The sequence below is a fragment of the Pteronotus mesoamericanus genome, unplaced genomic scaffold (assembly GCF_021234165.1).
Source record: "Pteronotus mesoamericanus isolate MK-2021 breed Mesoamerican mustached bat unplaced genomic scaffold, CSHL_Meso_final contig_639, whole genome shotgun sequence".
In the NCBI taxonomy this organism is placed as follows: domain Eukaryota; kingdom Metazoa; phylum Chordata; class Mammalia; order Chiroptera; family Mormoopidae; genus Pteronotus; species Pteronotus mesoamericanus.
In genome coordinates, this window is record NW_026555223.1 from 1444611 (window position 1) to 1466194 (window position 21584).

At 52.6% G+C, this 21584-nt stretch overlaps 3 protein-coding genes across 3 annotated transcripts; 2 read left to right on the forward strand and 1 right to left on the reverse strand.

Annotated features, from left to right (window-relative positions):
* Positions 1-522: 522 nt before the first annotated feature.
* On the forward strand, positions 523-2005 carry LOC129076706 (interferon lambda-3-like). Its single transcript, XM_054580860.1, has 6 exons — positions 523-532; positions 638-819; positions 1127-1204; positions 1469-1612; positions 1716-1799; positions 1887-2005. The coding sequence occupies exons 1-6, from the start codon at positions 523-525 to the stop codon at positions 1983-1985; spliced, it is 597 nt and encodes a 198-aa protein (XP_054436835.1). The 3' UTR covers positions 1986-2005.
* Positions 2006-11650: 9645 nt separating this feature from the next.
* On the forward strand, positions 11651-12999 carry SYCN (syncollin). The gene is made up of 2 exons (XM_054580861.1): positions 11651-12045; positions 12951-12999. The coding sequence occupies exons 1-2, from the start codon at positions 11651-11653 to the stop codon at positions 12958-12960; spliced, it is 405 nt and encodes a 134-aa protein (XP_054436836.1). The 3' UTR covers positions 12961-12999.
* Positions 13000-14355: 1356 nt separating this feature from the next.
* On the reverse strand, positions 14356-17071 carry NCCRP1 (NCCRP1, F-box associated domain containing). The gene is made up of 6 exons (XM_054580862.1): positions 16756-17071; positions 16161-16223; positions 16024-16075; positions 15292-15387; positions 14620-14758; positions 14356-14496 (listed from the first exon to the last, which is right to left on the reverse strand). The coding sequence occupies exons 1-6, from the start codon at positions 17069-17071 to the stop codon at positions 14356-14358; spliced, it is 807 nt and encodes a 268-aa protein (XP_054436837.1).
* Positions 17072-21584: the final 4513 nt, after the last annotated feature.

Genomic DNA, 21584 nt, shown 5'->3' on the forward strand with positions numbered 1-21584 from the left:
CTTAAAGGTGCCTTTCCCCTCCTCTCTTTGGACTGGGGTACCCTGCAGAAAGACAAATCCCTCTGTTCCCTTCCCCGTCAGAGCACCGTGAGCACCCTTTGTGGGGCTGGGGCCGCCCCTGTGAGACTCATCTTAGGAACTCACCACCTTCCTGTAGGTGAACCCGAACCTGTGTCAGTTTCTCTTTCGCTCCTGCTACTCACCTGGCTCAAGGCCCCGCCCTGCGCGGGCTTCCCCAGCCTGGGGCCTCCCCTAGTGGCAGGTGCGTTTTCACTTTTCCTACATCAGCTGGGGTTGCCCGTGTGTCCAGGCTAAAAGCTGTACCATGGATGGAGCTCAGGCAGGCGCTCCACCGCAGCAGAGCTGGAAGTTCAGAGGCACAGACAGAGCAGCGGGCTGAGGCCCAGAAGAGGAGGCTGAGGTCACCGACACACAGCAAGGCTGAGGGAGAGACCCTGGCGACAGCCTCTCAGCGGACATTTGGATCCCCCTTCAGACAGAGACCAGAGGCCAGAGACGAGGATGAAGCTGGGTGAGCCCCCACATCAGTGCCCACGCCCCCCGCCGCCCGGCAGCCCCCCCCTCCGCAGCCCCTGACGCTGTCGGGGCCCTCTCGGTCTCTCCTTCCGGAACACAGACTCGGCTGTGGGTTGCATGCTGGTGCTGATGCTGATGACCACGGCGCTGACCAGGACGGGAGCGGCTCCTGCCCCCACGCCCCTCAGTGCCCTCCCGGGTGCGAGGGGCTGCGCCATGGCCCCGTTCACGTCGCTGTCCCCGCAAGACATGAAGGCCTTCAGGAGGGCCAAGGACGCGTTGGTGAGCCTCCCCACTGCCCCACCTGCTGTGGGCTCACCGCCGCCCTGCCTCTGTGGGCTACCACGCTCCATTTGGCTCGGGGCGGGCCGGTGCCGCCCCTTCCCTGGGCGAGCCTCCACTTTTGCAGAGTGGGCAGACTCCTGCTCTTGCTGCGCTGGGCTGACTCGTGTTCTTCCGCGGTGGAGATGCCTCCACCATCCTTCTGGAAGTTAACCGCCCTCCGTCCCGTCGTCAGTCTGCCTGTCCCACGGCAGGGGTCTAACCTCAGCCCTGCAGCCGTGGGCTGACCTGTGTCTTTGCTCTCCAGGAGGAGTCGCTCTTGCTGAAGAACCGCAGCTGCCGCTCCCGCCCATTCCCCAGGACCCGGGACCTGAGGCAGCTGCAGGTGAGTTGGGAGAGTCAGGCCGAGCCCCGCCCTCCCCAGAGGGCTCTGCTCCTCTGGCTCCTTGGGTCTTCACCTCTTCCTCCCACGTGTCCCCATCTCCTTGCCCTCCTGCCCAGCCGCCCCCCAACCTCTTCTTCTCACATACCCACATTGGCTTTCTCACCTCCCCTGCCCTGACCTTTTACCTGTACTGTTGCTTCCTCCGTCCTCCTCACCTGTTCCTCCCTCACGTGCAGCCCGCACCTGTCTGTCTCCCGTCCTCAGGTGTGGGAGCGCCCCGTGGCCTTGGAGGCTGAGCTGGCCCTGACCCTGAAGGCCCTGGGGCCCATGGCTAACTCGACGCTGGGGGACATCCTGGACCAGCCCCTTCACACGCTGCGCCACATCCACGCCAAGCTTCAGGCCTGCGTGAGTGCTCTGGGCTCCCAGGCCGTGTCTGCGGGCGCGGACCCCCTGTGTGTCCCCCTCTGTCCCAGGCCCTGCCTCACACACCGCCCTCCTCTGCCCGCAGGCCCCAGCTCAGGCCCCAGCAGGCCCCCGGCCCCGGGGCCTCCTCCGCCACTGGCTGCGCCGCCTCCAGGAGGCTCCGGAGAAGGTGAGTGACCAGGGAGTGACCAGCGTCTGGGGTCAGCTGGGAGCCCGCATGGCGGGCAGCCACCGACCTGTCCCGCCTTCCCCCCAGGAGTCCGCTGGCTGCCTCGAAGCCTCTGTCACATTCAACCTCTTCCGCCTCCTCACCCGTGACCTGCGATGTGTCTCCAGGGGAGACCTGTGTGTCTGAGCCCGACGCCCACCCGCAACCTGCCCGATCATTAGATTTTATTTATGCACGTGCCCCTTTTTTTGGATATATTGCCAGCCACCCTCTATTTATGTATTTATCTGTGTGAATTGTCAAACTCACGGCCAATAAATTGTTTATTTTTCTACTTTTTCTAAACACTGTGCAAAAACACTTTGAGGAAACGATGGTGCTTGTGCTGTGGGATGTGTGTGTTTTGTGTGGATTTGATTTTCTAGGGTTGGTTTGGAAGAGATCTGAATCTTGCCTCCACTCTGGTGCTGACCCCGTAGACCATCGACCATCCTTATTTTCCCTGAATGCCTCCTTCAACATTCTGTTAATCTGTGAGTTTTTGATCTCCCCACCTAAGAAGGTCCAATTTCTCAGAGATTTGAGGAACACCAATGTTAAAGTTCTCACTTACAGTCCCTTGCCACTAAACCAGTGGGATATGTTCTGAGAAATGAATCATTGGGTGAATTTGTGTTTGTGTGAACATCATAAAGTGCACTTACACTAACCTAGATGGTACAGCTCACTACACACATAGGCTATATGGTATAGCCTATTGCTCCTCAACTACAAAGCTATATAGCAGGTTTAACTATATTAAATACCATAGGCAATTATAACACAATGATAAGTATTTGTGTATCTAAACATAGAAAAGATGTGGTAAAAATGTGGTATAAAAGGTTAAAAATGGCTCTGGCTGATGTGGCTCAGTGGCTTGAGTGCCAGCCTGCAAACCGAAGTGTTGCTGGTGATTCCCAGTCATGGTACCTGCCTGGTTTGTGGGCCAGATCTCAGTTGAGGGCATGTGAGAGGCAACCACGCATTGATGCTTCCCTCCCTCTCTCCCTGCCTTCCCCTCTCTCTAAAAATAAATAAATAAATAAAATATTTTTTAAAAAGATAAAAGATGATACCCCTGTATAGGGCACTTACCATGAATGGAACTTGCTGAACTGGAAGCTGCTCTGGGTGAGTCAGCAAGTGAATGGTAAGTGAATGTGAAGGCCCAAGATATTATTGTTCACTACTATGGACTTTATAAACTCTGTATATTTAGGCTACACTAAATTTATAAAACAACACAATATTACATCAAACACAAGAGGAAATAGCACAATCAAGAGACACAGTAAACACAAGATGTATGAGGCTGCTGCTGGCGTTAATACACATACTGTCTCACAGCAAACTTTTTTATAGAAATGGAAAGAATGCACTCTAAAATAATGATGAAATGTATGGTAAATATATAAAACAGTAATGTAGTCGTTTATTATCAAGTATTATATACTATACACTACTGTATGTGGTATACTTTTATATGACTGGGAACCCATTCGGTTGTTTACAATAGTATTACCACAAACATGTGAGCAATGTATTGAGTTAGGAGGTCACAACAGCTACAGTGTCACTAGGCGGTAGAAATTTTCCAGCTCCATTATCACCTGATGGGACCACCATTGCATATGTGGTCTGCTGTTAACTGAAAGATCGTCATGCCACTCATGACTGTATTGTGATCATTTTGGGATCCTGTTACTTATGTGTCCCTGTTGTTGTAAGACCTGTATACTTGTGGTGAATGGCTATCATTGGTAAGATTGAGGGAGCATTTGAGATCTTGTGCCCTGGCGTATGTCACCAGTTTGGGTCAAAGAAACTCATAAAATTTTTCTACAGGTTTGGATGGGGGTTTTTTTTTGGCATATGTGTTTTTATTTATTTTTTAAATTTATAAGTCATGTTTATCCTATTACAGTTGTCTCAATTTTTCCCCCTTTACTCCCCACCACCCATCCCACCCCCACCCCCACTCCCACAGTCAATTCCCACTCTGTTGTCCATGTCCATGGGTCATTCATACATGTTCTCTGTCTAGTCCCTTCCCCTTCTTTCCACCATTGTCCTCTTTCCCCAACCCCTCTGGTCACTTTCAGTCTGCTCCATGTTTCCGTGCCTGTGGTTTATTCTGTTCATTAGTTTATTTTGTTGAATAGAATCCACTTATAGGTGAGATCATATGGTAATTGTCTTTCATCAACTGGCTTATTTCACTTAGCATAATATTCTCCACTTCCATTCATGTTGTCACAAAAGGTAGGAGTTCTCTCTCTTTCTTTCTTTCTTAAATGCAGATTGATTTTATTTATTTAAATGTTAAAGTTAATTATAAAATATTAAAAAATTTAAAACCATTATAAAGTCTCAGCAATAAACCAACATGACACCAGCACAGAAATAATCAAGTAGATCAATGAAATATAATGAGCATTCTAGAGGCAAATGTATATATCTAACGATATATGATTAAGTTGATATTTCAAATCAATGGATAAAATAAGGCTTATGCAACAAATAAGGTGCATTGGCCACTATTACTTGATATAAAACAAATATAGAGCCCTATTTCACACATTATACAAGAAATATTCAGGTGAGTTAAAAATCAATATGTAGAATCAAAGGAGTTTTACAAGAAAATAAACTAATATTTTTCATGACCTGAAGTAAAATATTCAAACCCAGACACTATAAAGTAAAATATTGACAATATGACTATACTAAACATTTAACTATATAGTAATATACATATAAAAAAGTTAAAGGACAAGGAATAGAATAGAAAAGTATTTGCAACACATCTAAAACATTGTTAATAGGTTCTGTTTTTATTTTTTGGGGGGTAAAAAAAGTTCTACAAACCTTTAATCAATAAATGGATAAAGAATACCAAAAAGTCATTTAAAGCTGTTTTTAAAAAATAATAGAAATAGGCAAGAAATACATAAAAACAGGTTTAGTTTCACCAAATAGTAAAGGAACAATTAAAATAACATCATTGTCACAATCGGATTAATGAGTATGAAAAATATTGGTAATATCAAGTATTGGCAACTCTGAAAGGAACTGGGTATTCATAGAAACTTTTTCTTCATCTTAAAGCAGTCCCTTTAGCATATCATGCAGTGCTGTTTTGGGGGAGGTGTATTCTTTTAGCCTTTTTTTGTCGGGGAAACTCCTCATTTCACCTTCCATTTTAATTGAGAGCCTTGCTGGGTAGAGCAGTCTTGGTTGCAGGCCTTTGCTTTTCACGACTTGGAATATTTCTCGCCACTCCCTTCTGGCTTGCAGTGTTTCTGCTGAGAAGTCAGCTGCTAGCCGTACTGGGGCTCCCTTATATGTTACTACCTCTTTCTCCCTTGCTGCCTTTAGGATTCTCTGTTTGTCTTTGATATTTGCCATTTTAATGATGATGTGTCTTGGAGTGGGCCTCATTGGGTTCCTCTTGAATGGGACCCTCTGTGCCTCCTGGACTTGTGTGACTTTCTCTCCTCCAATTAGGGAAGTTTTCCATCATGACTTTTTAAAACAGGTTCTCTATCCCTTCCTCATCCTCTTCTCCTTCTGGTACCCTTATTATATGGATATTATTATGTTTCAGGTTGTCCTGCATGTCCCTAAATGCCTCTTCATTCTCTTTGAGTCTTTTTTATTTTTTTGCCCTTTTTGGGAGCTTTTTCTACCTTGCCCTCCAGCTCGCCGATTCGGTCCTCGGCTTCATCTTGCCTGCTTTTGATTCCTTCTACTGTGTTCTTCAATTCAGAAATTGTATGCTTCATTTCCTCTTGTCTCTTATTGATAGTTTCTATGTCCTTGTTCATGCTGATATAGTTTGAGTAAGTTCCTCGTAGTTTCCCCGTAGTTTTTTGTAATTTTCTCTGAGCTCACTGAGCTCATTGAGTTTCCTTAGAACCGTTGTTTGGAACTCAATATCTGACAGTTTACTTGCCTCTATTTCATTTAGTTCTCTCTCTGGGGATTCCTCCTTTTCCTTTGACTGGGGGGTGTTTTGTTGTCTTCCTATTATTTGTGAGACTCTTCTCTTTTGCTTTTGCTTCTTAAGTTGATGTGTCTTGATTTCCTGACTTTGTGGTGTGAACTTCTATGGTTGGAGACTGCTGCTTTTACTTTCTGGATCTGCCTCTGATGATGTCAGATGTTGACCCTGTCTGACCTTAGGCAGTCTGTTCGAGAGGTCCAGTAATCTACTCTTTGTGGCTGTGTCCTTCAGCTGTTAATCTATTCACTCTGCACTCAGCAGGGTGCCTTAGACAGCTCAGGGAGGGGCCGAGTCCCTCCTGGGGGGGGATTATTGGTTCCTCTCATGCTGCTGCCATATGGGGGAGGAGTCCGCACTGGGATCCTGCCAGCTACTCTCTCCGTTCTCTCTCCAAAGCCTCCGTCACCAGGCTCTCCTCAAATGTCTCCAGACCTCTCTGTGCCCTCTTTAGCCAGGGTTCTACTGTCTGTGGCTGCCACTCTGTACTCAGCCCGCAGCTTAGACAGCACTGGGTGGGGTGGAATCTCACCTAGGGGTGGGGTTGTTGGGTCCATTGACGCTGGTGCCCTCAGGGGGAGTGGTCTCTACCTCAGCAAGATGGGTGCTGCCACGTGGGGGATGAGTCAGCACCGAGATCCTACCAACTACTCTTTCAGTTCTCTCCCCAAAGCTTCCTTCCCCAGTCTCTCCTCAGGTGTCTCTAGCCTGCTCTGCCCCTGCCTTTGCTGGAGACCAGGGTAAGTGCCTGCAAATAAAAATTTTGCATTGGCCCTTTAGGAGGCTCTTTGTGTCTCCAGCCGCCTGTTTCTGGCAGAGAGCAACCCTGCCTCTTTTCGCAGCTGGCTGTTCTCTGTGTACTTTTTGGGCTCTGGTGCTGTGGGCTAGAGATCCCTGCATTTGGTTTAGACCCCATTCTTCTCAGGGGGATCCAACTGGCTGTTTCAATATCCTTCTGGTGCTGCCGCCTGTAGGCGCCCCACCCGCCTTCTCAGGTCTGTACTGCACTCCTTACCAGTTAGATTGCGCTAAAGCCAATTCTTCTGTGTCCGAGGTTACAAGGCTCCTCTCTCACTATTGTTTAGTTGTTTGTTCCAGGTGATTTCTCCCCAATTTAGTTGTAATTCCAAGTTGGTCCTGGGAGGAAGTCAGTGTGACTTCCACTCACTCCTCCGCCATCTTGATTCTCCCCAGGTTGGATGTTTCTTACACTGTCGTTTAGTTGGCATAGTTGGCAGGATTCCCAAGAAGCCCACCCCAGATCACCCTGTGGACCCAGAACCGGAGTTGGGTATAAGCAAGGGCCCATTGTAGCTGCTGGCTCTCTGCTTCTCATTGGGTGAACTTGGGTGACTTTCAGAATTGCAGGCCTCCTTGCTTTAAGTGGCAGACCATGCCTTTATTTGAGCTGTTCTTAGAAAATCCTTGAGGTGCAAAAGGGATGAGAAGAAGAAAGAAGAAGAAAGAAGAACAAAGATTGAAAATAGCAAGTGTTCACATTTAAGAGCAACTGGACTGAGAGCTCCGCAGGAACTGAGCTCTCTTGGTCACACTGTGTCCCACTGCCACCCAGTTCAGGGCCTGGCACTGAGTAGGGATTCAGTAGATATTTTTTAATAAATAGATGAAATACTTTCAGAGGACATTTTTGATGATGACCGGGGTCCCCTTTTTACCCTGGGTGTTGTGGGTTTTTACCCCCAAAATTTCTGATTCAGCAGGACTGGAGTGGGGTGGGAAATCTGCATTTCTAAGGAGACCCCAGGGGAGGCTGATGCTGCTGGTTCAGTGGCCTCATTTTGAGGAACGCTGTTTCCAAACCACATAGTTATGGCTGCTTTGGAGAGTGATGAGAGCACTTAAGAAATAATCCCATTCAGTGACATCATTACAGAAGTATTTATATCTAGTGAGGTTTGAAGAACCAGTGTGAACTTAAGTACTGATCTGAATATTTTCTGTACTTATGCAACTGACAACACTTTCTTTTAAATCCTGTGCCACCTATAATGTTGTTTATGTTGAGGTACTACTCTGATTGAGATTAATACTTTTTTTTCTTCTAGAGGTAATTGCATATATATACCAATTCCCTCTTTTATGGTCTGTTGAAAAGTGTCAAATCAAGGTTGTGAGATCTGAAAAGAGGATTTTTTTTCTTATTATACAAATCAAAATATATCAGTGGATTGAAAAAAAAAAAACAAACCTGAAACCCTGCTATTCTTCCCACTGCATTCCTAGGGAAATAGGCAAAAAATATAGGGAATACGAAGCATAATTGGTAGGCACAAAATAGGCAGGGAGAGGTTAAGAATAGCATAGGAAATGGAGAAGCCAAAGAACTTATATGTACAACCCATGGACAGGAACTAAGAAGCGGGAGGGGAATATTGGTGGAAGGGGGGATGCAGGACAGAGGGAAATAAAGGGGGAAAAAATGGGACAACCGTAATAGCATAATCAATGAAATATACTTTAAAAGAAAACCTCTGCTATTCTTCCCACTGCATTCCCAGAGTCCTTTGCAATACCTCTTTTATAACTCTTCTTTTTAAATATAATTTATTTTTCAAATACATTTGTCTCTGCCTACCCCCTACCTATAACTCTTCTTGTACTATGTTCAAATTGATCTACCACCTGACTTTCTCAAGGGCTCATGGGTTCCTCAAAGGCAGGCATTCTTCTGTTTGAAGAAAAAAATGTGTGATAAGGAAGTGTTTATTTTCTACTATTGTCTAGTTTGTGTTAATAAACAGCAAGGAAATGGTTCCTGGATGAAGATGCTATGTATGTCCTCACATGGGCATGTCAGGGTGTTCTCGAGTTTGAGATTTTGTGGGGTACAGTGTGTGAGGGGTTGGGTGGAGGGCTTGTCGGTGATGGCGGGTGTGTGCTTCTGCTGGAGGGACATTGCCGGCAGCTGTGTTTTGCTGGGGCTGTGTGTCAAGCATATGTCTACACCCAGTGTGTATAGACAGCAGTGAGATTCAGTGACCACCTGTGGCAGACTGAGTGAAGGATTGTCCTTCGCCCGGTGCCCATGTGTGTGTCTTGGATTAGGGATGCTGTGATCTCTGTGGGGTCTCTGTGATGCTGACTGCGCGCTACGGCACAACAGATCCTGTGTTCCTGTCCCTGGGATCTGCCTCCCTCTCCGGGTCTCCTTGCTCTCTCATGTCGCCATGTGTGCGTGAAGCTCATGGCCCAACTGGGCAGGCGGAGCTCCAGGTGACTGCATCCAGGCCTGCTACCCTTACCGCGTCTCCATTCCTGAGTCCGGGCCCTTGCCCAGCTGTGGGTGCGGGGGAGGTTCCATTCCCTCGAGGTCACAGAGGCCCCCCTGGGAAGTCAGCGGCTGGAGATTAGATTTCAGGTGGTCATGGAAGGAAAGCGGGGAGAAGGATCCCGGTCTGGTCTGGAGCAGCGCCAGGCTGAGGCCCGGCGTCTCAGGATCATTACAGGGATAGTCGCAATAGTTCCTATTTTTTTTTCATTGTTTTTCAAGTACAGTTGTCTCCATTATCCCTCCACCGCTCTGGCCCACCCCACCGACCGCCACCTCCCACCCTCAATCCTACCCCCTCTTTGGTTTGTCCAATCATCCCTCATACATGTTCCTTGACGACCCTTCCCCTTCTTCCCCCACCCCGTTATCCCTCTCCCCCAACCCCTCCTTTCTGGTTACTGTCAGTTTTCTCTTTATTTCAATGTCTCTGGTCAATGTCTTATATTTTCTTGCTTGTTTGTTTTGTTCATTAGGTTCTACTTATAGGTGAGACCTGAACCCTGGTTCCTATTTTTTGAGCACCTACCATGTGCCGGGCACTATACTTCATGCTTTATATGCTTATACTTATGCCGTTGTCTTATTCAATATTACATACAAAGTACTTATGTTACATTTGTAAATAACAAGTACGTGGAGTATTCATGTTTATGAATATTTCATTATATTAGTTAGAAAATACTTTCTAATATGAAGTGATTTTATATGATATTCTATTTCTATCATTGTGTTCTGTTATCCCATTGAACGTAGGAGGAAACTGAAGCTCGGAGAGGTGAGTCCACTTGCCCAAGGTCACACAGCAAGCAAGGTCACTGGGCAAGGTGACAGAGTCAAAATTTGAACCCACTTCCGTGTTTCCAGCCTTTGGCTCCTCATCACCGCATTACCCCGGCCAAAGCGGCAGAGAGCGTCTGAGGGGACAAGTAGGGAGCGGGCGAGCTGAGTGACTAGGTAACAGCTGTGCTGGTGGACATTTGTGGAGCCCTGCTGTGTGCCAGGCACAAAGCTAAGGGCTCTCATAACAATAACGATGGCGCATGGTCCTGGGACACTTGGCGAGGGTCCTGCTGCGAGCGGTCATGCGTGGACTGACCCTTTTACCCCTCACCCCAGCGCTCTGAGGCGGGTGCCGCCTCTGTCTGCATGAGGCCTGGAGGTGGAAGCGCGTTGGAAAGCTCACGGAGGAGCTGGCATCTGGTGTCCCTCGCACCCTCAAACTCTCTATTATCCCTTATCATCTTCACAGCAATCCTATAGCGTAGGAAGAAATAGCACCCATTTGACAGATGAGGAAGCTGAGGCCCAGGCTTGGACTCACCACAGGACCACAGACTTCAACTATACTGTCTGTCTGAGCAGCTCACCCCCTCTTGACCCTGTTCATGACCCCCAGGAGACCAGGAACGCCAAAGAGGCTGTGCGGGGGCCCTTGGCCAGGCTCCCAGATGCCCAGGGCCCTGTCCCACCCTGGCTTTCAGGATTTCAGGCTCCTCCCCTGCCCATCCTGCTCCCCAAGTTTCCTTCGGTTTCTGTCAGTTCTGCCTGCTGTCACTCCTCGTGTGTCACAAGAATTGTCCCATGTGCCCCAGATTGGGTTTTGGCTTGGGTTGTTATTAGATTGCGTTTTGCTATACAAAAGTTTTAAAGTTTTACGCATTTCAATTGATCCTGTTTATTTTTTAGATCAAGATCTCCAACCTCAGGGAAAATCTGGCTCCTAGGAGGGGCAGCACGGGCCGCAGCTGCCTCCTCCCTCCCTCTCCCCCTCCTCTGCTTAGCCTTCTAGGGGTTGGGGGCTTGTGATACCTTCTTGTCAGGTTGTCCGCCCTCTGTTTTTACAGCTCTTTCCCGCAGCCTTTGCCCATTGCCATGCAATGGTTTTTAAGTGGGTCGCCAATGGTCCATCTCAAATTTCACAGGTTCTGGTTTGGATCGTGAGTGGGGAGACCTCCCGCTCCTGGGCAGAAGGAGCTCCTCCTCTCTCCCCTCCGGGCCCGCTGCCCACCCCCCCTTGCCCCCTCCGGGGCCTCGGCCTCCTTATCTGCAGCTTCCACTTTCCCAAGATCTCGGGACCTGCCCAGCCGGACGGCCCAGGCGCCTCCTCTTCCCCTCCCCCAGCCTCTCCCCCTGTGGAAGGGGGGCGCCCGGAGAGGGGCGCTCCGTTCTTTGCCGAGTTTTAAGAGTTCTTCCGGCCTATACTTACTAACCCCGTGACCCTCTCTGTTGTAAGTCACCGGTCCTCAAGTCCTGTTTATTGACTCCCTTTACGATGCCGTTCGCCACAGAAAATCTAAAGCTGCTTCTTTCATACAAACACGACCATCTTGGATTTCTCGGATGTGGGTTTGCGACCTGGGTTAGGGAGGCCTCCGGCTCCTGGGGCGAGCGGCGCCCCCCGACCCCGCCCCCCGCTTCCCTCCCCTCCCGGAGTCCTAATCTCGCAGCTTCTCCCTTCCCACGGGTCGGGTCGGAGCATAAAAGCCAGCAGGGGACGCGCCCCGCAGTGTCACCATGTCCCCGCTGGGCCCACTGCTGCTGGTCCTCGCCCTGGTGGCCGTCCCCGGCGTCCGAGGCGCCTGCCCAGTGGCTGCCGACCTCAAGAACCCCGATGGGACGCGGACGTGCGCCAAGCTCTACGACAAGAGCGACCCTTACTACGAGAACTGCTGCGGAGGCGCCGAGCTGGCCATAGAGCCGGGCACCGACCTGCCCTTCCTGCCTTCGGACTGGAGGAACGTCGTCTCCTCACTCGTGGTGGCCCCGCGCTGCGAGCTCACCGTGTGGTCCCGCCGCGGCAAGGGCGGCAAGTCTCACAGGTTCACCGCCGGCGCCTACCCGCGCCTTGAAGAGTACCGCCGGGGCATCTTCGGCCACTGGTCCAACGCCATCTCCTCCATCTACTGCAGGTGCGGCCCTGCCCGCGCCCGGTGCGCACCTCCGCGCCCGCAGCTCCGGACCCAGCACCCAGGCCATGCCCCACCACCGCGGCTCGGCTCGGCTCGCGGCCTTGTCCAGACGCCTGAGGCCCTGACCCAAACTGGGAGTCCCTAGACCCAGTCGTGCACGGCCCCCTTCTCGCTCGCACGCCCTCCCCGAAGCCCATGCCTTTTGGATCTCTCAGACCCTGTCCTGGAGTTCCCAGGCTCAGAAGCTGACCCAACGCCCCCTCTGATCTTCCTGAACCCCCACCTGCATTCCCACCACACCTGCACTCTCCAGGGAAGGCCACTCACTCTGGGGCGGCCAAACCTAGCTTGGGAATGGGGAGTTGCCAACCCCCTCACCTTGGCCCCCTCTCCCCCCCCCCCCACCCCCGACCAAATCCAGTCCTCTCCCCGAATCATCAGGTCCCAGAGCTTCCTGGGGTCTCCCAGACTCAGTGTCTGACCCAGACCTCAGGACCCCAGACCCAATGCTAGGAGCACCTTACCTAGCCCTTATGCTCCCCACCCATCTAGACCCTCTAGGACAGCTTCAACCACAGGCGCCAGTGCCAGAGCGCCTGATAAGGCTCTGGAACCCAGACCCAGTTTGGAGGCCCCCCCAAGCCCACCCCGCACTCGTATATCCAAACTCCCAGGCTCTGGGACCCTTATTCTAGCCATAGCACCCTCCAGAACCACCCGCCTGCCCCACCACCCCAAGAGCTCCAGGAGCTCCCAGCCCCTGCTTCCCAGGCCAGGACACCGAGCTCTTGGAGTCGGAGCCCAGCCCCAGCTGCCCACCTCTTGTCAGGCCTCCAGAACTCCCCACGCCCTGGATCTCGGAGGCCCTGGCACTCCCTGAAGATATTTTTTGTATTCTGTTGCAGGTGTTACTGAAGCCTTAGAAGTTCCTCATCTCCAGCCCCCACAGAGCGCTGAGCCCTTCACCTGGCCTTGTTGCTGGGGCCCGCTGAAGGTCCCAAGCCCCAAACGGACAGAGCTTCCTGCCTGCTCCCGGACCCTGCCTTCCCTGCAATACAGCCCTTATGAAGTTGTCCCTGTCTGCCATCTGCTTGTGCTTGGGACCCGAGCCCACACAGGACGGGGGTGGGATGGGAGGCAGCAGGGTGGTCATGCCAGGATCAGCCCATACCTGCAACAATGCTGTGGGTGGGGGTGCACCCAGAGAGTCCCACATGGATTTAGGTGCGCACGAAGACACAGCCACAGGACACATGTACGCACGCAGCAGTACCGCCGGCCGAGGGTTAAACACTGATATGCTTCCCACTCTATTGGTAGACACCCCTTCCCTGAGTGCCCCCCCAGCTGTCTGGCCTGTCAGGGACCTCCAGACTCAGCATTCATGTGTGAGAAGGAAGGCAGCAGGCAGCCTTCAAGGGCCTGCCCCAGGCGAGGGCCAGGGTCTGTTGTGGGGTCTGGCCAGAGCCTAGGACTTACGGGTTGTTAAATATGTTCAACCCTCCTCTCCCTAACACACGGAGGACACTTTAGTTCAAATTTCCGTATTTTCTGCAAATTTGAGTTTGCAACCTATTCCCACCTCCACCCCCAGGGATAAGGGTGCTTGATGAGTACCTGGGTCTGGGGGCCCTTAAGAGAAACTAAAGGAAAGAACTGAAATCTTGGGGTAAGGAAAGGTATGGGGACAGCTCTGGGGGATGACAACTTGGGTTTGGACGGAGAAGGGAAATACAGGGAGATTCTGAGAGTTAAGAAATACGGGGAAAGCGGTAGGTGGAGAGGCTAAGAGCCCATAAATTGGGGATATGTGACAAGATCAGAGGTGAAGGCAGGTGCAGAAGGGAGAGGAGTTGTGAGGTGCTGGAGGATCACGGATTGGAGGATGTGGGAGTGGGAAAGGAACTCCGTGAAGTTCTAAGGAGCAAAGATTGGGGACATACTCAGCACCCTTGGGCACGTGTATTTATTCATTTAGTCACCAAGGACTTATTGGGCACCTGCTGTCTGTCAAGCACCGACTCAGGAAGAAGGGGCCCTGCCCTCATGGAGCCCAGAGAGTGCAGGGGAAATGCCAAAGAGCCAGACATTCAGGGATGCGGGGAGAGGAGGGATGAGAAGCCAAAGACCCGGCAGTAGCCAGGAGCCTAGGGAGCGGTAAGTGGTCAGGGGGAAGCGCAGAGTCCCGAAGGTGTTAAGGGATCAGCATCAGGGCGGTGCTAAGAGAACAGGGCGATGCTACAGCGGCAGGGAGGTGTCATGGGGTAGATGGATGAGACAAGGGGGCAGAGCGGGCCCAGAACCAGCCGGTCACTCCCTGAACTGCACAGACACGGAGGAGTCAGTCACCCTTGTCCGCCGCAGCCCACCAGGCTCCAGCCGGTTCTTTGTCTTGTGCAGGAAATGGACAAAGCGCACACCAGGGCCGTACTGGCGGAACACGTGCGACACCTGTGGCAGCACCGGGGTCGGAAAGAAGTCCTCATTAGCGACCCACAAGCCCTGCTCTCCTCCCGCCTCCCTCCGTGAGGCCTTGGGACACGAGTGGGTGGCACCTGGGGCAGGGCGTCTCACCTGGACCCAGCAGCCAGGAGGGCCCCTCCCAGAGGTCCGGGGGGCCACGTGGTGCTGCGCAATGGTGGTGTGGCGGTCAGCTGCCAGCAGCCAGACGTGCAGCTCGTAGACACACACGTCCAGCCGGCTGTCCTCATACCTGGGGGTGGGGTCCAGGCCTTCAGCTGCCACCGCAGCCCCGACACCCTGACCCCCACCTCTGGCCCCAGTCGTCATTTAACACACACTCACTGGCACCCGCTGTGCGCACCGAGGCTGGGTGGTGCTGGCAGCGCAGCAGTGACCAAGGCAGCCCCACGCCCCTGCCCCCGTGGGATTCACAGCTCAGTGGGGGCGGCCGACCAGACCCGTCACCAGGCAGCGACAAGCAAGAATGACCAGGGCCAGGACGGGCCGGCCAGGGAGGCTTCCTGGTGGCGCCGTGTTAAACTGACTCCTCAAGGATAAGGAGGAATTTGCCTTGAGAAAGATAAGCGTCTACGGAGGAAGGCACAGCCTTGGGCCTGGCACATTTCAAGAACTGAAAGTGTCAGAGAGAAGGGGCCGTGGGCAGGGCTGGATCCTGAAGGGGCAGAAGGGTTCTGGTGGGGGGGCTCGGCCAGAGGGCGCGAGGGGGCGAGGCTTGCACTGCGGGAGCCCCCGGGTGCAACCCGGCAGCGCAGGGGCACGTACCAGTCCATGACCGTGATGTCCGGCTGCTCGTCGTCGAGCAGCTCCTCCCACAGCCCCTCGGCCAGCAGATCCACACACTGCTGCTTCACCGTCCAGCTGTGAGAGGGGGCACAGGGAGGCCGGCTCTGGGGCCCGCTGGCACTCTTGGGCCCAGCTGGGCCTGACCCCAGGGAGCAGGAAACCCTGATCATCGCACCCTCATATTGAGGGTGCTCGTGTGTGGGCGCTGAGTGCTCACTCGGCCCCTTACAGCCTCACTTCCCATCATTTCCTCAGTGGGTGATGCGCTCTGAACTCTATGTTAGAGACGGGGAAACCGAGGCTCAAGAAGGGACATGACTTGCCCAGGGTCAAGCAGCAAAGAAGTGCAGAGCCGGGATCCCAACCCTGGGCATCTGTGAGCCCCTCAGTTACACCTTCTCGCCCAACGTCCAGAAGCAGGGCTCGGTTTCACGTGGAGAGATGGAGGCCTGGGGGGCTCTCCCCCTCCCAGCAAAAGAGGCTCAGCAGAGGAGCAATAATAGCTGCTACTTATTGAACACCTACTACGCGTAAGGCAGACCTGGCCAGAGCCTGTGTTGTGAGTTTTACGAGAGTTTTCTCTGGTGACTGCCTGTGTTCACAGAGCAAGAAACTGAGGCCCAGAGAGGCAAAATCATTTTCTCCAGGCCCCACAGCAAGGAAGGCTGGAGGAGGCAGTGAAGCGCAGGCCACCGGCTCCTGGCCACTCACCTGCAGTTACGCTGGACCTTCTCAGTCCTAATGTGCCACCCGCGGAAGTTGCCTGCCACGTGGAGGAGCGAAGGGTTAGAACGTGCCTGGTCTGCAGACCGGGCCCTCCCCCCGGGGCCCAGCCACCAGGCACTCACCCAGAGTCTCCAGGGGCTGCTGTGTGGGCCCAGTAGGGGGTGCTGGCTCATAAATGTTGATGCCTGAAATGAGTAGTGAGAGAGCCTCAGGCCTGCTGAGGCTGTCCCTCCCCACTCTCCTCCAGGGCCCCCTGCCCCAGGGCTGCTCTGGAAGGGCAGGAAGTTGTGCCCCACCCACCAGGCCAGACCAGCCTGGCAGGGAGGAGTGAGTCAGGGCCCAGGGAGAGCGCTGAGGATGTGCTGAGGGAGAGGGACGATGTGCCTTGCGGTGAGACAGACAGAGGGACAGAGAGGCACCAAGAAAAAAGACTTAGAATATAGGCAGAGGGAGGGAAGGAGAGAAAGAGCAGGAGGGGAGGACTGACTGAGGGTGAAAAAGAGACTCAGGGAGAGAGAGACAGATGCAAGGTGGGGACAGAGAGCCTCAGGGAGAGAGAGAGAGGCACAGATGACAGAAATAGAGACAGAAACAGAGAGTCAGGAAAACAGACGGAAAGAAGAGACAGGCGGTCTGAGTAAGCCGCTCGGGGGAAGAAGCTACAGCCGGTAGCATCCGGTCTCTCCCAGCTCCGTCCGGGGCGCGCTGTGTGCGCACCTTCGGGGTTGGGTGAGCGCAGCAGGTTGCGGTAGAGCGGCCGCCGCAGAAAGAGCAGCTTCCAGGTAAGGCCCGGCGGCAGCTCCAGGCTCCCGCCCGGCGGCTTCCACTCCTCAAGCAGCAGCTGCCGCGCGTGGGCCTCTGACGGCTCCTCCGGTGGGGACAGCTCGGGACTCTGGGGAGCCGCAGGTGACAGCAGCTTCGGCGGTGGAGGCGGCGACTGTGGCGACGGTGGCGACAGCGGCTCGTGGGGGCTTGCGGGCTCCTCGGCCTCCATCCCGCCGCCGAGCTCACGTCTGCCCTGCACCTTCTCCATCCGTCGTCGGGTCTGGGCGACTGTCCTGGCTCCTCTGCAGGGCTGGGGTTAACTGGGGCAGGAGGGGGTGGGGCTCTCCAGCTGGTATTTAAGAGAGGGGTGTGTTGGGGGAAGGCTCGGGCTCCCAGGCCCACCCCCATCAGACCCAGGAGTCCAGGCCCCCAGTCGCCTCTTCCCTCAAACCCAGTATCCAGGCTTCCAGCCCCTCCTAGTCTCAGAAGGCAGCAGGCCAGATCCCAGGCCCTCCTCAGTTTCTCAAGCCTCCTGCTCCAGTTTCCCTGGGGCTAGCTGGAGACCCAGGCACTGGCCCTGCGACTGGGGTGTGACAAATGAGCTACTACCAGGGCTCTGCGCTCTCTAATGAGGCCCGTTGCCCTCATTAAGATCTGACATGGCAGGAGGTTATTTAATAAAGACCCCCTTTCTGCCCTCCTCTCAGAAAAGGGGAGGGAGAGTGGGGATAGCCTGCTTCTGCCACTTCCTCTTCTATCCTCACCTGGGACACACTCTTGGGACCCTGACATTTCCTGTTCTGGAAACCAAGGGGGCTTGGAGGGCAGAAAGAGACCTGGAGCCAGTGATAGGGAGTCACCAGAATGGGGGACCCCGAGGAGACACTGAGCAGCAGAGAAGGAAGCAGGAACCCCACCTGGGTTTTCGGGGTACCTGCACCCCTTCCTGGGGCTGGGGCAGGGAACACAGACTGCCAAAGCCTCCTCCCTCAGAGTTCACCGGAAGTTTGGGGTGAGGAATGGGGCAATGGTGGGGGCAGGAGGTTGGGGGGTGGAGGAAACAGGGTGGCGGAGAAACCTGTAGGGCCAGATGCCCATGGCCAAGTCCTGCCCGGGCCACATCCCACACTGGGTGAGCACAGACGCAGAGGTCCACACAGATTACCAGGAACGGCCACCAGCAAGTGCTTGCCGCTTGCTAGGCACTGGTCTAAGTGCTTGCAAGTTCATTTCATCCTCTAACACCACAGGAGGGAGGCACTGCTATTATAAAGGAAAGATAACGGCAACCGTGTGTGTGTGTCTGTGTGTGTCACTATATGCCGCGGATGCGTTTCAGCCCCCACCTCGCCTGTGCACTGACCCTATGTGGGGTACTGTTGTTATCCCCATACCCTGTTTCAGTCAGGGAAACAGAGGTCACCCTCATAGGCTTGGTCCCTTATTGCCCCGGGTAACCACATGCTTCCATGGGTGCTTCCTGCTCCAGATTTGAGGAGAGACCCATGGTGCAGACTTTAGGAGTTGAGCCCACACCCTAATGATGATGCTCGTGCCGCTGAGGGGCGGCTGTGTGTCAGGCATTGTTCTAAGCTCTTTAGGTTGGGTAATGAATTCAATCTCCACATTCTCCCTGGGAAATAGATTCTATTGTTAAACCCATTTTGCAGATGAGGAAACCGAGGCACAGTAGTGAGGCACTAGTAACTCACGCAAGATTTGCACAGCTGGTCTGTGTCGAGTTGGATATACAGAGCCTCAGGTAAGATACACAGGGACACATATCAGATCACACCCAGGGAAAAACACAGCTCACACAGAAGCAGACAGGAGATAATGGTCATATTTACTGTCTGTCTTTAACTCACTGAACCTCTCAACAACCCCAGGAGGCGGAAACTGATAATAGTACCTCCATTCACAGATCACAGGCAGAGAGGTGACGTGACCTGTCCTGGGAAAGTTGGGAATTAGCCAGGGACCTGGTGGGTGGGGAGGACTCATGGGAGGAGGCAAACCAACTAATGCATACCAGAGCCTAGTCCCACTGCACCTGGGGGTTCCCACGAGAGTCCCAGACCAACACTCGAAGAGCTCAAGACAACCCGAACAACCAGAAACACTCCTCACCACCAGAAGCACACAAACCCACACCCGTATTGGGCAGCCTGCCCACCTGTTTTCATTGGAGGAGAAGGAGGAAGGGGCAGAGCCAGAAGAAGAGTGTGGCGAGTGGAGTCAGAGATGTCCCAGGTCAGAATCCAGAGCAAGGTGTGGCCAGGAGCCAGGCACCTGAAAATAGAGGCAGGGGAGAGTCTACAGAGGAAATCAACACCCCTCCTCTGCCTGTCCCCCACCTACCATGGTTTCCACATCATCCCCTCCCTGAGAGTGGTTTTACACACACACACACACACACACACACACACACACACGGTGGCAGCCACGGGGGTCCTACGAAAGCCCAAACCCAACCACTCACTCCCCCCACTTAAAACCACCGTGGCTCCCCAGTGCTCTCAGCAAGTCCCAGATCTCTGTCCGGCATTTGAGGCCCCGGATTCCTGCTCCCTACCTCTGTGACCTGTTCTCTCCCATGAAGTTCTTTCCACCTGGCATGCCCTGCCCTCTCTTCCACATCCTCATGCTCAGATGTTCCCAAACATTAAGGCATATCACGTTCACCCAGGGGCCTTATTTAAAATGTGCATTTCCAAGCCCTCTTCCCGGGAGTCTGATTCAGTCCCTCTACCCCTACAATCTAAAATTTAAGAAGCACTGTACTCCCGCATTTCTACTATAAGAAATATTTATACCTAAATCTGGGGGATCCAGGAGCACAACCAGGGCCCAGCAAAGCCCAGTGGCTCTCAACATTAAATCTCAAATGACCCTTCTCCAAACAGGCCAAGGTCTGGTTTACCAACATGGCACCCTTCCCCATAAACCACCCTTCATGTGCCATGGAACATTAAAGAACATAGTGATGCTGCAACCACTTTGGGACACAAGTTGACAGTTTCTTGTAAAACTGACTATCCACCCTACAACTACGTGATCCCACTCCTAGGATTTAGCCTCAAGAAATGAAAGGATATGTCCCCAGAAAGACCCACACACAATGTTTTTTTCAAAATCCAGTTGATCCTTGAACAGCATGGGTTTGAACTGTGTGGGTCCACTTATAGGCAGGTTTTTTCAATCAATAACCTCCTGTTCTTCCAACCAATACTTATTAAGTATCAATGGGGGTAAGTATGGGCCCCACAAGTCAACAAATAACTACTTAATTTACAAGCGGGACTAAGTGCTTCTGAGGTGAAGACCAGGCTGTGAAGGCAGAGAAGAGGAACTGGTGGGAATCAGCTTTTAAGTGGGGTGGTCATGGAGGGCTTCTTGGAGGAGATGACATTTGAACAGAGACCTGAAGAAGGCCAAAAGGAGCTAGCTGTGCAAAGGGCTAGGGGAGGAACATGTCCAAGCAGAGGAACAGCATGTGCAAAGGCCCTGAGGTGGGACTAGGCTTGGTGTGTTGGGGGAACTTTAGGGAGGCCAGTGTGTCTGGGAAGGAAGGAAGGAAGGGGAGCTGACGTCAAAGAGAGGATTGGAGTAACTCTGCAGCATTTTTCTAAGGGTAGTAATTTCTAAGTGAATTATGGGGAAGGTTTCAGCTGGGAAATGAGGAGACACAACTGATCTCTGGCTGAGCGAGGGCAGGAAGGGAGCAGGGAGATAGCAAGAAGGGAGATATGGGGTGGACAGGACCGTGGAGGGGCCATGGAGTGGCTGGCAGAGGACAGATTCAGGATCTCTTCTGAAGACAGACAGGAAAGGCTTGAGGGTTTGAGCAATAGACTGAAGGTGGCACCATTTGCCAGAGGGAAGAAGGAGGCCAGGACAAGTAGGGAGGGGCAGGAAATCAAGCATTCCATCGCAGATGTGTTAAGTCCTGGACATCCAAAGGGGCGATGCTGGAGGAGGGGGCAGGCGGGGTCAGGGCTGAGAAATAAATATGGAGGCATCCCCACATAGCTGAGGAAGGTAATAAAATCAACAATACAGGCATACCTCAGAGAATCTGCAGGTTCCATTTCAATCCATCACAACAAAGCAAGTATCACAATACAGTGAGTCTCAATTTTTTTTGCCAATGGAGTGTCTTGCCTTCAGTTTATAAAAAACACAACATCTGTAAGGCACTAAAAAGCGGAGTACAATAAAACATGGTATGCTTGTAACAACAATTATGGAATGCTTAGTGTGTGCCAGGGACTGTTCTATATGCTCTGTGTATGTGAACCAAATGTACCTTCTAAGGGAGGTATTATTAAACTCACTTTACCGATGAGGAAACTGAGGCACAGAGAAGTGAAATGACTTGCTCAAGGCCACACAGCCAGGAAGTGACAGAGCTGGGATCTTAACCCTGACAGTTTGGCCCCAGAGTGTGCATCAGCAGGGAGGGTGGCCAAGGTTAAAATCCAAGCTCCTTTTGCTAGAATCTGACTTTCAGGATAAGACTTCCCACCAGGCATCTTCTCCTTAAACCCCTCCTGGCTCCTCAGTGGCCTCAGATCATATTCTAGTTTGCAGTTCACTTTCTAAGTCATTGAGTTGGTCCCAATACCCCTCAACATTTCCCTGCCCCTATCTTTACATCCCATCAGCTCCAAATTCCACTCATGAGAAGATTCAGAGCTCCTGCCAGGCTCTGTGACAGGGAAGATGGTAGGCTCCATCTCCTGTTGCAGGTGGGAAGTCATGCTGGGGTCTGTTGCTTT

Excerpts from the sequence above, each read along its gene's own strand:
- LOC129076706 (XM_054580860.1), top strand. Across the intron at positions 820-1,126 it reads GGAGGGCCAAGGACGCGTTG|GAGGAGTCGCTCTTGCTGAA; the intron begins GTGAGCCTCCCC and ends TTTGCTCTCCAG. Across the intron at positions 1,800-1,886 it reads TCCAGGAGGCTCCGGAGAAG|GAGTCCGCTGGCTGCCTCGA; the intron begins GTGAGTGACCAG and ends CCTTCCCCCCAG.
- SYCN (XM_054580861.1), top strand. The coding sequence starts at position 11,651 with ATGTCCCCGCTGGGCCCACTGCTGCTGGTCCTCGCCCTGGTGGCCGTC.
- NCCRP1 (XM_054580862.1), bottom strand. The coding sequence starts at position 17,071 with ATGGAGAAGGTGCAGGGCAGACGTGAGCTCGGCGGCGGGATGGAGGCC. Across the intron at positions 16,224-16,755 it reads GCGCTCACCCAACCCCGAAG|GCATCAACATTTATGAGCCA; the intron begins GTGCGCACACAG and ends TACTCATTTCAG. Across the intron at positions 14,759-15,291 it reads GACATCACGGTCATGGACTG|GTATGAGGACAGCCGGCTGG; the intron begins GTACGTGCCCCT and ends CCCCACCCCCAG.